The sequence below is a fragment of the Salmo salar genome, chromosome 13 (assembly GCF_965601325.2).
Source record: "Salmo salar chromosome 13, fSalSal1, whole genome shotgun sequence".
Lineage (NCBI taxonomy): Eukaryota > Metazoa > Chordata > Actinopteri > Salmoniformes > Salmonidae > Salmo > Salmo salar.
In genome coordinates, this window is record NC_138303.1 from 50,674,618 (window position 1) to 50,689,659 (window position 15,042).

The 15,042-nt window shown below is 42.7% G+C and overlaps 1 protein-coding gene across 4 annotated transcripts in view; it reads right to left on the reverse strand.

The window, feature by feature from the left end:
* LOC106567360 (MORN repeat-containing protein 1) overlaps positions 1-15,042 on the reverse strand; it is a 101,905-nt gene that overhangs the window by 42,291 nt on the left and 44,572 nt on the right. For all 4 annotated transcript variants that reach the window (XM_014136512.3, XM_014136510.3, XM_014136511.3 and 1 more), the window contains 2 exons: positions 3,337-3,479; positions 2,992-3,068 (listed from right to left, as the gene is read on the reverse strand). In XM_014136512.3, coding sequence (XP_013991987.2) covers positions 2,992-3,068; positions 3,337-3,479 — 220 coding nt within the window. The remainder of the gene's footprint in view (positions 1-2,991; positions 3,069-3,336; positions 3,480-15,042) is intronic.

Below are 15,042 nucleotides of genomic sequence, written 5' to 3' on the forward strand. Positions count from 1 at the left end.
CTCCATGAGGGTGGTATGACGGCCCGACGTCCACAGGTGGGGGTTGTGCTTACAGCCCAACACCGTGCAGGACGTTTGGCATTTGCCAGAGAACACCAAGATTGGCAAATTCGCCACTGGCGCCCTGTGCTCTTCACAGATGAAAGCAGGTTCACACTGAGCACATGTGACAGACGTGACAGAGTCTGGAGACGCCGTGGAGAACGTTCTGCTGCCTGCAACATCCTCCAGCATGACCGGTTTGGCGGTGGGTCAGTCATGGTGTGGGGTGGCATTTCTTTGGGGGGCCGCACAGCCCTCCATGTGCTCGCCAGAGGTAGCCTGACTGCCATTAGGTACCGAGATGAGATCCTCAGACCCCTTGTGAGACCATATGCTGGTGCGGTTGGCCCTGGGTTCCTCCTAATGCAAGACAATGCTAGACCTCATGTGGCTGGAGTGTGTCAGCAGTTCCTGCAAGAGGAAGGCATTGATGCTATGGACTGGCCCGCCCGTTCCCCAGACCTGAATCCAATTGAGCACATCTGGGACATCATGTCTCGCTCCATCCACCAACGGCAAGTTGCACCACAGACTGTCCAGGAGTTGGCGGATGCTTTAGTCGAGGTCTGGGAGGAGATCCCTCAGGAGACCATCCGCCACCTCATCAGGAGCATGCCCAGGCATTGTAGGGAGGTCATACAGGCACGTGGAGGCCACACACACTACTGAGCCTCATTTTGACTTGTTTTAAGGACATTACATCAAAGTTGGATCAGCCTGTAGTGTGGTTTTCCACTTTAAGTTTGAGCGTGACTCCAAATCCAGACCTCCATGGGTTGATAAATTGGATTTCCATTGATTATTTTTGTGTGATTTTGTTGTCAGCACATTCAACTATGTAAAGAAAAAAGTATTTAATAAGATTATTTCATTCATTCAGATCTAGGATGTGTTATTTTAGTGTTCCCTTTATTTTTTTTAGCAGTATATGGAGCAAATAAAAATATGGGGTGCAAATGTATGTTTTTGCACCTTTATTTTTTTTACCAGAAAATGTACATCATTTGTACATTTTCACTTATGTTTGAGCTATTCTGTATTAAAAACTTCTTTTTTTTTAATACAGAATAGCTCAAACATAAGTAAAAATTTACAAATTATGAACATTTTCTGGTAAAAAAAATAGAGGTGCAAAAACATACATTTGCACCCCATATTTTTATTTGCTCCATAGCTCATGCGACAAAGTGGACGCAAGACTGTTTGGCTAAACTCAGTCGCGAAGAAGAATAACTTTGCAGCTGTTTCTGATTAATAAACAATACCATGCTGGTGGGTGGTAACATTCAAATAAACCCCCAGCCTTGAAAAGAAACTGAAAAGTATTAGCCTTTTGGATTTCCCACTTCACGCCCAAATATATCATAATTTGAATAAAACGATGACTTATTGACTTCAATCATTGTGCAACATCATGGGCAAGCTCTAGGCATTGTGTTTCAGCTGAAAACAATAGATTTTCTGCTCTTCCAAAAAATCTATATAAAAAAACATGTTTTTATTGTCAGTCAAAGAGGAGCTGGTGCCCCAATGGCTTGCACAGCTCTCAAAGTATGTGCAGATGGTGGAACACAGGAAGGAGGGACAACAAAGAGAAGTGGGCGGGATGAAGGGATGGGGAGTTGGAGAAATGAAAATGTATTGTGTATTAGTGTCAAATCTGCGGGAGAAAGCACACAAAGGCCTCCTCAACCTCCATTGGCAGGCTAATTGAGTTAATGACGCACGTTCCCTATTCCAGTACCCCCAGCCATCTGTCCCTACAGTACATGATTCCATTAAGTAGATGCAGGTGAGTGTGCTGCAATTACCTTAAATCCACCATTTTGAAATGCTAGCGCTACAGAGTGGGTGAAAAAACAAACTGGTCATGGTGTACAACTAATTGTTCCATTACACAAAATGTTGAGTGCACAAAGGATAAATCAGACGGCTCTTTGCCGCCAAATAACATGCTACATAAATACTGTTTGTCTGTTTTGGGTGCTGATGTGACTAAAGCATCAAACAATCTCAAAACACCTGCATGCGTAGAGATGTGGGTCATTCCATGAAATTAGTCCCTTTGATATTTTAAGTAGAGAATTCAATAAATCGTATTTTTAATATGAATATGCATTTTGACATGCCCATCCATCAAACCACTTAATTCACAAATTTCTCCAAGTTTCACCATCATTGTAAAGTCCTAGTTTTTCTGTTGCTTTGACAGTCATTTCTGAAGATTATTATTTATTTAATATTGATTAGTGATTCATTTACATCTGTCCCTCATTTTATGGTCAACCCTGTTACGTGAACTGAACTCTCGTTTTAATATGGTGAAACTATTCCTTCTAAAATATTTTTTTTTCAAAAGAAACATTTAACATATAGTCAAACCATAAAGTAAAAGCAGGTGAACTGTTTCTATTCTTTTTAGCAATTTTCTGGTGTTTTGTGGTGGAAAACTAAGTGGGTCGAGCATAACACATCAACCCTGTTACCCATAGATAGAAAGGCTACAAATAGTTTACTAATTACATTTTTTGAGGTGAAGCTTGCATTCCCCCTGTCACAAGGCATATTTAAGAAGAAATCATCAACCCTGTCACGGTCAACCCTGTTACTTTATTTGCCATTTAATATGCAATTACTGTAGTCATTTTGTTATTTAACCTCTTGAGATTGGAAAACGTGTTTTTTAAGTTAGGAATGTGGTCTTTATGACAATGTTAAAATATCACAAAATTCTAAATCTTTGGGACCAAGTCATACTTCTCAAAAGGCCCCAAATTGGTGGCTAGCCCAGTTGCCTTCAATGAAAAGCTTCCATGTGGCGAGATATTGGGAAAACTCAGTCACAGTCAGTGCAAATTGCACAGTCAGTGTTTTCTCCAAGTGTCCACATGTGTGATATTTTATTGTCCTAATGCAAATTCATTGTGTGTGTGTATGTGTGGTACATACCTGCGCTCTGAGTTCTTGTCCTGGGAGAGGCCCGGTCTATCAGTTGGTGCTCTGTTGGACGGCTTCTTGATGTTTCTCTGTGAATAAAAATATCATAGAAATGAACCATCTAGATCATTAACACTTTACATAAGTATAGAGACAACTACACTTGGTCACATAAAGAACTGCAATAACAGTGCAAGCTGTGGTTAATGATTATCTACCCCCAAAATGAACACCTCAGATTATTCAAAAATAATTATGCAACGGATCATCTACAACTAATTCCTAATATGTGGCTGTCTGACTTTGATTGAAAGTTAGACAATACTTTGTGAGAAAGGTCATAGTAAAACCATTCACCTTCAACTCATCCATCAGCTGATAAGGGATGAAGTCATGAGGAGGAGGGGCCAACAGTAGATTTTGGAATTTAGCTTGGCCTTCTAACACCCTCTGATTGGCTGGAGGAGGGGTGGAGTCCTCCTCTTGTCCAGCAAAGAGTCCTGTGATTGGGGAAAGCAGATGGAAACCGTAAGACACAAATAGCATAAACCAATTGAATACACTGTGACATCATACATCATTTTTATAATCCTTCTGTTCCTTTTCTATTATATTATAATTCATTGTAGCTAAACAGCTAAGTGAAACCCTACAGTACAAGTCTGCCTTATACTTTGTCTCAGTCAGGCTGTTATTTATTTTCCTTTCGTTTTTTGGTACTGCGTCTCCCTGGAAACCACGGGCACAGTGACTCCGTATGGCATCATTTAAGGAAGCGTTAAGTGGATGAGAGCCCTTTTCTGGCAGTGCTCAGGCAGCGCTTTCTCTGGTCGAGAGGCTCATTTACTTAATGCACCCGACGCTGAAATAGCGATGACTTCAGCTAGCTAGCTCACTGAGAGTGGTGGAGTGGAACCATTGGTACTGTACAATAAGGCACAAAAGCACAAAGGGAGGGAAATAGCTCATTAGTGCAATTTGGCGTTGTTTTTAAGAAAAGAAAAGAACTGAAGAGGATACCATTTCGCAGAGAAAAATAGGATTTACCTTGATGGGGTTGACGCTAAAATAGGGGCTGCATCTCCAGATATAGAAGACCACAAGTATCTTCAGCGAATAACATCAAGTGAGCCAACATTAATATCGTTACATGATGCTAGCCCACATGTACGACAACTGATGATATCCTAATATGGATGCCAAACACATCCCCTGTGTTTATTACTGATTGGATTTATATAGCGTCATGACACCAGAGTTATCATCCCTACTCTTACGATAAGTGCCATGGGATTTTTAATGACCACAGAGAGTCAGGACACATGTTTAACGTCCAATCCGAAAGACAGCACCCTACGCAGCGCAATATCCACTTCACTGCCCTGGGATCTCCTTAGACCAGAGGAAAGAGTGTCCCCTACTGTCCCTCAACACCACTTCCAGCAGCATCTGGTCTCCCATCCAGGGACTGACCAGGACCAACCCTACAGAGGCAAGCCATCCGTGGGATGCAGGGTGGTATGCTGCTGGCTAGGATCGTTTGACCTCCCGGCACTGCGCAGCCAGCGGCTAATTAGCATACTCTCCTGCACCCCAGGAGAGTGAACACTGAGGGAAGAGGCAGAGCGAGAAAGGGAGCATGAGTGAGGGGAAAGAGAGAGACGAGAGGATAATGGAAGGGAGAGAGAAAGGGGTTGAGGAGGAGAGAGGGGTAGAGAGGACACTGAAGGAAGAGGCAGATAGTGTGGGGAAAGGGAGGAGAGAGGATAATGGAAGGTCGAGAGAGAAAGGGGGTAAATACAGGGTTATTGCCAAGAATCGGGGATGAAAGAGTAGGTACGGAGAGAACAATTGAGTGATGGTGAGAAAGGAGTAAGTAAACTAGAGGAAAATGAGAGATAAAGGCTAGAAAAGTAGGAGAGAAGGAGTAATTAAGAGTTTACAGAAGCAGCACAATAGAGTACATTAGTGCCTGTAAAAAAACACCCCATTTCATGGGCTAGTCATCACATAAGAGGTGGGCATTCTCCTCAGAGAAAATTGATTGGCATTATCGACCTAGGAAGCTGGATTTAATCATTTGAAATGAGGTTTAGTTAAATATTGCTCACGTCTATGTGTCAGCCACTCTGAATATAACCAGCCCAAGTAGACAGATTTAGCTGCATTTTTTTATATATACTAAATTCTCACCCAACACCAATTTGCAGCTGTCATGCTCATTGCTCTTTGATGTCTGAAATACAACAAATCCTCACCACTCTCAATTCAAGCGTTCCGTCAACAAATACTGTGGAAGATGCCTTGAAGAGTGTTTGCTTCAAAGTATGGGACGTTGCCCTTTTAGTGAGAAAGTGAACCATTTGACTTGTCACTAAAGATATTTTATGTCTTTTACACAAAAGGTTATATACTGATATACTGTAAGATAAAATCATATCCAGATTCCGACACTGCTCTTCCTTTATCCAAAGCATTGAAAAAGGCCATAATTTCACCATATGAGGGACTCTTTTTCCAACCACGGAACAATATTCATGACCAAAAAGTTGTTCATTTTGATAATAGAAAATTGCATATGCCTACGCTTACTTTTTACCGGACCAGTAAAAAAGTGACCGAAAAGTTGTTCATTCTGATAAAAGAAAATTGCACAAGCCTCCACATAGCCTACTTTTTCCAGGAACAGCAAAAAATATAATGCCTACTTGGAGAATAGCTACATGGGTGAAAATGTTTGAAGCACATACGTTTTCTGCAGAAGAAAAGCATAAGTTCTTTAATATGACTTCAATAGAGTCCAAGGGGGGTTGAAAGGGCTTCATAAAAGTACCTCCCACATCAAGTCAAGTCAGAACAAAACAGGCATATAAGGACAGGCAGGCTTACTTCAGGTGAACTGCCATGTCATCTTGATAAGTAGTTTTTGTACTGAACTGTCATTACTTGCTGTTACTGAAGTTGAATAAGTCATGAAAATTAAATGTAAAGGGGTGATTAAAAGCACAATACATTGGAGGTAAAGTATCATCTGTAATGGATGTGAGTGTGAAATAAATTTTGTTTTCAATAGACACATTCCAATTATCACATAGTAAATGATCAACTTTGAAACTCGAGGTTCACTCAGAGCACGGGGCCTCTATTGCTCCAATTATGCTGTACGGTCTTGTCATCACTTATGTCACCAAACTGCTGTCTCTAACCTCTTCCTTTTCTTCAGTCAACAGTCAGTCAGTAGCTCCAAAACCAGTACAATCCATTCTCCAACATCCGTCCTTGACAGGCTATTGCGACTCAACTCTCTTTTCAAAACATTGTTTTTAGTGGGGTTGTGTACTCTGGCTGTAACGGTTCAGTTCAAATGTAAGCAATAGGGTCGTGACCTCAAAATCAAGGTGTCACTTTTAATAACACTAAAACCCAAGATGAAAGCCAGGTGAAGGACTATCGCACCGAGCTGTTTTGCCAGAGAAGAGCCTTCAAGACAGTCAAAGTCACCTAGAACCTCAACTGATCTGCCTGTGATAATAAAACATCTATTCAGCTAGACTGACAACTCATGTTGGAAAACGATCCATTAAAAGGTATTTGTTCTCAAAACTTTCATGCAATACCTTCCCCTTTAAAGGTTAGAGAATGCCTGATTGGTCAAAATACAGAGGTATACACAGCTGGGGTTTTACTTTTAAATTCAGACAAACCCATAAACCATGAACCCTAAAAATCCAACAGTTTGGTCTGCATGCACGACTCAAAATCTGCCGGGCACCTCCCACTGCACTTGCAACAAGGACACACCAATATTTAATTCAATTAGCAGCACTATAACTGCAAGGTCTCCTCATCCACGGCCAGAGGAACAGCAGTAAAAGGGGGTGGAGTGACGTTGTGGCTGCAAAGGCAGTGTAGCACTTATTTCCCAATGCCAGAAATGCATATAATAGTAACTTAGAGCACACCAAAAAAACAACTTTCCAAATGACAAACTTTGAGGTTTACTTCAAATCAGCTCTAACTTCGGAAACAATCCCACAATGCCCTGCGGTCAGTGTCACGTGGTGAATGAAAAACGTTGTAAAAAAGTGGGATACATTTGTGAGAATGAGGTGGGTGAATTGGATGTCTCCTCGTCAATCTGCGAGGCAAATTTAATTCCTGAGAACTTCCACAGCTATCAATAATGGAAGGAAGGCTTCAGCAAGAAGTTGCTTCTCAAAGTAGATGCTGTCCCTACCATTAACGTGGCTTCTAAAACATCTCAAACAGCCAATAGCACCAGCATAGACTGAGCATTGTCACTGGCATGGAAGTAAACCAGGTAAATGTAAGAGCTAGCTTGCTACCTCTATTCTTACGTTAGCTAGCTATAGAGCTACCACATTTAGCTCACGTCTTCCATCTAAATAACACTGATAAAACTAACCAAATGTAAACGTCTGCCAGCTGTTGGTAGCCAACTTCTGATGCTGTCATAGATAGTACAAGCCTATAGAAAGAGTCGTTTTCAAGGTGTTTGTGGGGGCTGTGCATTGCGGTAATTCGGCTAGATTTTGTTTGTGTACTGCCATATGACGATAACATAGCTATGTTTGTCACTGGTATGGGCTAGTAAATATCCTAAACCTATCCAGTTAGACAGTGATAGACAAGCTAAAATCGTGGAAAGGAGGAGGATAGAATTCACTTTCTGTTTCATCTGCTGCTGGCTTGCTAATGTTCACTCATAACTTTTTACACATGTAATTGATGAAATTAGATTTTTATTCTATAAATATAGTAATTGTGTCAATATGTTGTGAATATTGTAGAAAAATCCTCACAGCCACTAGGTGAGCACCAGCTTGCCATGTACAGTAGGCTACAGGCAATATGTTCCTCCACCGTGTGAGTCATAGAAATTACCATCTTGCATTCGGGACTTTCCGGCAGTCTTCGTGGATTTTATATGCAGAGAGCATAAATTGTACAATTGTAAACTTACAGAGTAATTGTTCAAGTTAGAACCCATTCAAATTAGTTAATATACAGCACCAACTACATATCTGATAAGGTCCGTTATCTACTACCTGGACTTGAAGTGGCAGAAGAGGGGGGGGAAACACGGCCCATTCATTTTCAAATCAAGCATTCCCTGCCGTGCACCAGTTTTGTCCTTAGTCGTAAATGGATTGACATGGAGCATATGGTCCCTGTCCTTGTTTAACCAACTCCCCTCAGGTTTAATGCCTGTGTCTGGGTGTCTGTGCTGCGCTACAGCCAATTAACATGCTGGAGTGGCAAGCTGCACCTCACAGCACAGAATATGCCTGAGCCTGCCTCTCTCATTAACTTAAGTATATAAGAGTGTTGGTGCAGGACAGCTCAGCATGTGTGCATGTTTTCGCTTACACAGTGCAACCAGTTTTGTTAATAATTGAGGGGAATATGGATTGCTTACATGTGGATTAAGAAATGCATTTTTGATGCGTTTTGACAGGGACATGCATAAAACAGGCATTTGGATTTTACATTTTAGGCATTTGGATTTTAAATTTTAGCAGACACTGACTTACAGTAGTCAATGCATATATGGTCATAATTTCTATTACTGGTCCCTCGTGTGAATTGAACCCACAACCCTGGCGTTGCAAGCGCCATGCTCTAACAACTGAGCCACGCGGAACAATTTTAGTTTTCAATTTTAGTTTGAGGATTTACTTTGTAACCATAATGAATGATGAGTGGAGCACAAATGGTGATGATCATCCCTTTCAATGGATCAGAGTACGTGACCGGAGCATGCCCAATTTGACTGGAGTGAGGCCTTCTCGCCCGCTTCAATCTCGCTCCAGTACCGCACACTTCGCGAGCTCAAGGCATGACCAGCCCAGCATGCATTTGTAGGCTACTTGTGTGCTGCTATAGACCCTTGCTTGAGCTACTGTCATGGAGTTTTCAGAAAGAAACTGATAAAACAGGTGCATAATCAAGGTGACAAAGATGAGGACCAAAAGCAAGAGCGGGAGTGCGGTGATGTAGTGTCCACAACTAAAGAATCACTCTAGAATCTGGAAAGTTATTTGCCTAAAAACCTTTAGGCCAACCACTCTGCCCAGCCTGGCAAGAATCGCTTGAAGGGTGTTTAGCATCCTCAGTGTCTCAGCAAGGTGGAGATGGTATTCTCCGTTGCTGGCCTGATCTCCAGGCACCATCGCATGAGCCTGAAGTCACAGACTCTGGCCAAACTCGTGTTTCCAAAAGTGAACTTGTCATGCTGGAATACCCATCCACGACCCATTTTCAATGCCCTGGCTGAAGAAAGGAGGTTCTCACCCAAGATTTGATGGTACATGGCCCCATCCATCGTCCCTTTGATGCGGTGAAGTTGTCCTGTCCCCTTAGTAGAAAAACACCCCCAAAGCATAATGTTTCCACCTCCATGTTTGACGGTGGGGATGGTGCTCTTGGGGTCATAGGCAGCATTCCTCCTTCAAACACAGCGAGTTGAGTTGATGCCAAAGAGCTCCATTTTGGTCTCATCTGACACCCAGTTGTCCTCTGAATCATTCAGATGTTCATTGGCAAACTTCAGACGGGCATGTATATGTGCTTTCTTGAGCAGGGGGACCTTGCGGGCGCTGCAGGATTTCAGTCCTTCATGGCGTAGTGTGTTACCAATTGTTTTCTTGGTGACTATGGTCCCAGCTGCCTTGAGATCATTGACAAGATCCTCCCGTGTAGTTCTGGGCTGATTCCTCACCATTCTCATGGTCATTGCAACTCCACAAGGTGAGATCTTGCATGGAGCCCCAGGCCGAGGGAGATTGACAGTTCTTTTGTGTTTCTTCCATTTGCGAATAATCGCACCACCTTCTCACCAAGCTGCTTGGCGATGGTCTTGTAGCCCATTCCAGCCTTGTGTAGGTCTACAATCTTGTCCCTGACATCCTTGGAGAGCTCTTTGGTCTTGGCCATGGTGGAGAGTTTGGAATCTGATTGATTGATTGCTTCTGTGGACAGGTGTCTTTTATACAGGTAACAAACTGAGATTAGGAGCACACCCTTTAAGAGTGTGCTCCTAATCTCAGCTCGTTACCTGTATAAAAACACCTGGGAGCCAGAAATCTTTCTGATTGAGAGGGGGTCAAATACTTATTTCCCTCATTAAAATGCAAATCAATTCATGACATGCGTTTTTCTGGATTTTTTTATTTTTATTCTTTCTCTCACTGTTCAAATAAACCTACCATTAAAATTATAGACTGATCATTTCTGTGTCAGTGGGCAAACGTACAAAATCAGCAGGGGATCAAATACTTGTATCCCTCACTGTAGATTGATGAGGAAAATGTTTTATTTAATCCCTTTTAGAATAAGGCTGTATCTAAAAAGCATATTTGATAAATAATTGATCAAACTAGGAATTTGACAGTTTGTCCTTACCCAGGTCTCCTTTAAGACTCCATAATATAGGTGCTAAACTTAACACAAATATAAATGCAACATGTAAAGTTATCACGCCCTGATCAGTTTCACCTGTCTTTGTGCTTGTCTTCACCCCCCCTCCAGGTGTTGCCCATCTTCCCCATTATCCAGTGTACTTATACCTGTGTTTTCTGATTGTCTGTTGCCAGTTAGTCTTGTTTGTCAAGCTTACCAGCGTTTGTCCTATCAGCACCTGTCTTTTTCCCAGCCTCTCTTTTTCCTCGCCCTCCTGGTTTTTGACCCTTGCCTGTCCCGACTCTGAACCCGCCCGCCTGACCAATCTGCCTGCCCCTGACCCTGGCTGCCGTCCTGTGCCTTTGCCTGACCGCCGTCCTGTATCTTTGCCTCTGTTGCTATAATAAACATTGTTACTTCGACACGGTCTGCATCTGGGTCTTACCTTGATACCTGATAAAAGTGTTGGTCACATGTTGCATGAGCTGAAATATAACATCCCAGAAATGTTCCATACGCACAAAAAGCTTATTTCTCTCAAATGTTGTGCTCAAATTTGTTTACTTCCCTGTTAGTGAGCATTTCTCCTTTGCCAAGATAATCCATCCACCTGACAGGTGTGGCATATCAAGAAGCTGATTAAACAGCATGATCATTACACAGGTGCAACTTGTGCTGGGGAAAATAAAAGGCCACTCTAAAATGTGGAGTTCTGTCACAACGCCACAGATGTGAGAGACGGCGCCGGGGAAGATGGCTGATGTTTTACGTGCTCCTAACCGATTGCGTTTTTATTTTCATTTTTTGCAAGTAATTTTTTTACTTATTTTGTACATAATGTTGCTGCTATGCATATATGTAAGGAACTCAATGAGCTGTATTCCGCCATAAGCAAACAGGAAAACACTCATCCAAAACACGCTCCTAGTGGCCAGAGACTTTAATGCAGGGAAACTTAAATCTGTTTCACTAAATTTCTATCAGCATGTTAGACCACCTTTACTCCACACACAGAGAAGCATACAAAGCTCTCCCTCACCTTCATTTAGGCAAATCTGACCATAATTCTATCATCCTGATTCCTGCTCACAAGCAAAAATTAAAGCAGGAAGCAGCAGTGACTCAGTCAATAAGAAAGTGGTCAGATGAAGCAGATGCTATACTATAGGACTGTTTTGCTAGCATGCGCTGGAATATGTTCTGGGATTCTTCCGATGGCATTGCGGAGTACACCACATCCGTCATTGGCTTCATCAATAAGTGCATCGATGACGTCGTCCCCACAGTGACCGTACGTACATACCCCAACCGGAAGCCATGGATTACAGGCAGCAGCCGCACTGAGCTAAAGGGTAGAGCTGCCGCTTCCAAGGAGCAGGACTCTAACCTGGAAGCTTATAAGAAATCCTGCTATGCCCTCCGACAACCATCAAAACAGGCAGTGTCAATACAGGACTAAGATCGAATCGTACTACAATGGCTCCGACACTCATCAGATGTGGCAGGGCTTGCAAACCATTACAGACTACAAAGGGAAGCACAGCCGTGAGTTGCCCAGTGACACGAGCATACCAGACAAGCTAAACTACTTCTATGCTCGCTTTGAGGCAAATAACACTGAAACATGCATGAGCGCATCAGCTGTTCTGGATGACTGTGTGATCGCGCTCTCCGCAGCCGATGTAAAGACCTTTAAACATGTCAACATTCACAAGGACGCAAGGCCAGAAGGATTACCATGAAGTTTGCTGATGACACAACAGTGGTAGGCCTGATCACCGACAACTATGAGACAGCCTATAGGGAAGAGTTCAGAGACCTGGCCGTGTGGTGCTAGGACAACAACTTCTCCTTCAACATGATCAAGACCAAGGAGATGATTGTGAACTACCGGAAAAGGATAACCGAACACGGCCCCATTCTTGTTGACGGGGCGGTAGTGGTGCAGGAGGAGAGCTTCAAGTTCCTTGGTGTCCACATCAAAAACAAACTAAGACAGTCGTGAAGAGGGCACGACAAAGCCTATTTCCCCTCAGGAGACTGAAAAGATTTGGCATGGGTCCTCAGATCCTCAAAAGGTTTTACAGGTGCGCCATTGAGAGCATTCTGACTGGTTGCATCACTGCCTGGTATGGCAACTACTCTGCCTCTGACTGCAAGGCACTACAGAGGGTAGCGCGTACGGCCCAGTACATCACTGGGGCCAAGCTTCCTGACATCCAGGACCTCTATACCAGCTGGTGTCAGAGGAAGGCCCTAAAAATTGTCAAAGACTCCAGCCACCCTAGTCATAGACTGTTCTCTCTGCTACCACACGGCAAGTGGTACCAGAACACCAAGTCTAGGTCCAAGAGGCTTCTTAACAGCTTCTACCCCCAAGCCATAAGACTTCCCCCCCCCCCCCCCCCCCTTTACGCAGCTGCTACTCTGTTATTATCTATGCATAGTCACTTTAACTCTACCTACATGTACATATTACCTCAATTACCTCGACTAACCGGTGCCCCCGCACATTGACTCTGTACCGGTACACCCTGTATATAGTCTCGCTATTGTTATTTTACTGCTGCTCTTTAACTACATGTTACTTTTATTTCTTATTTGTGTTTTTTAAACTGCATTGTTGCTTAGGGGCTTGTAAGAAAGCATTTCACTGACTAATAAAATTTGATGTCTCAAGTTATGAGGGAGCGTGCATTTGGCATCCTGACTGCAGGAATGCCCTCCAGAGCTGTTTCCAGATAATTACATTTTTATTTCTCTACCATAAGCCACCTCCAACGTTGTTTTAGAGAATTTGGCAGTACGTCCAAACGGCCTCACAACCGCAGAACACATGTAACCACGCCAGCCCAGGACCTCCATATCCGGCTTCTTCACCTGTGGGATCGTCTGAGATCAGCCACAAAACTGTGGGTTTGCACAACTGAAGAAGTTCTGCACAAACTGTCAAAAACAGTCTCAGGGAAGCTCATTTGAGTGCTTGTTGTCCTCACCTGGGTCTTGACCTGACTGGCGTCGTAACCGACTTCAGTGGGTAAATGCTCACCTTCGATGGCCCCTGAAACGCTGGTGAAGTGTGCTCTTCACGGATGAATCCAGGTTTCAACAGTACTGGGCAGATGGCGTCGGGTGGGCAAGCGGTTTGCTGAAGTCAACGTTGTGAACAGAGTGCCCCATGGTAGCGGTGAGGTTATGGTATGGGCAGTCATAAGCTACGGACAACAAACACAATTGCATTTTATCGATAGCGGTTTGAATGCCCAGAGATACCATGATGAGATCCTGAGGCCCATTGTCGTGCCATTCATCCGCCGCCATCATCTCATGCTTCAGCATGATAATGCACGGGCCCATATCGCAAGGATCTGTACACAATTCCTGGAAGCTGAAAATGTCCCAGTTCTTCCATGGCCTGCATACTCAGACATGTCACCCCAATGAGCATGTTTTGGATGCTCTGGATTGACGTGTACTACAGCGTGTTCCAATTCCCGCCAATATCCAGCAACTTCACACAGCCATTGCAGAGGAGTGGGACAACATTCCACAGGCCACAATCATCAACCTGATCAAGTCTATCCGAAGTAGCAGGTGCGCGGGGCTGCCATAATCGTCTTCGGCGCCCAGGGAATAGTGGGTTTAGTGGGTTAACTGGCTTCCTCGGGCAGAACGACAGATTTTTACCTTGTCAGCTTGAGGATTCTATCCAGCAACCTTTCGGTTACTGGCCCAACGCTATAACCACTAGGCTACCTGCCACCCAGTCATGTGAAATCCATCGACTACAGCCTAATTAATTTATTTCAAATTGACTGATTTTCTGTGAACTGTAACTCAGTAAAATCTTTGAAATTGTTGCATGTTGCGTTTATATTTTTGTTCAGAGTACAAAGCAAACATTGGTGTCAAAGTTTTACCGCTTGCTCTGTAATACAGTATGTGTAGTATTTTAATTTCAATAAAATGTTTTTTTACATTGATCAAAATATAAAAATGAATATTGAAAACATCATTTTGGATGTTGCTAATTGTTCTATATTGTTGAACATATTCTATGGGTATATCAAAGTTTCAGAGTGGGATCTCTGCTAGGTTTAAAGTTATGGCCCATTTTTATACAGAGAAATTGGAATAGAAGGCAATGTAACCAATCACAGCCCTTCTTTTACTTGTATCATTGCACATCCTGCAAATTACCAGCATAGGGTGACCATTTTGAATCCATTTTCACATTCACTCTGTTGTAATGCTTACAAATTGGATCATAACCCTTAAAGGAGCAGAGATCCCACTCTGGAACTTTGATAGGCCTTTACCATATATTAGCCAAATCCCAAATGTATTTTTCAATATTCATGTTTATATTTGACAATATTCATAAATTAATGTAAAACAAAATGTTACTGAAATCAAAATACTACTCATATTACAGAGCAAGTGGTAAAGCTTCATTTGACACCAACTGTTGCTTTCTAGCACCTACAGATTAAATATTATGGCGTCTTAAAGGAGGCTAAGGTAAGGCCAAAATGTCAGAAATATGCCAACTTTGATACATTATTTCTCAATTATGCTTTTAGATATAAATGTCATGAAAATCCCCCAAATCCTTGTCTTTTTTTGTCCTGGTTTCATATG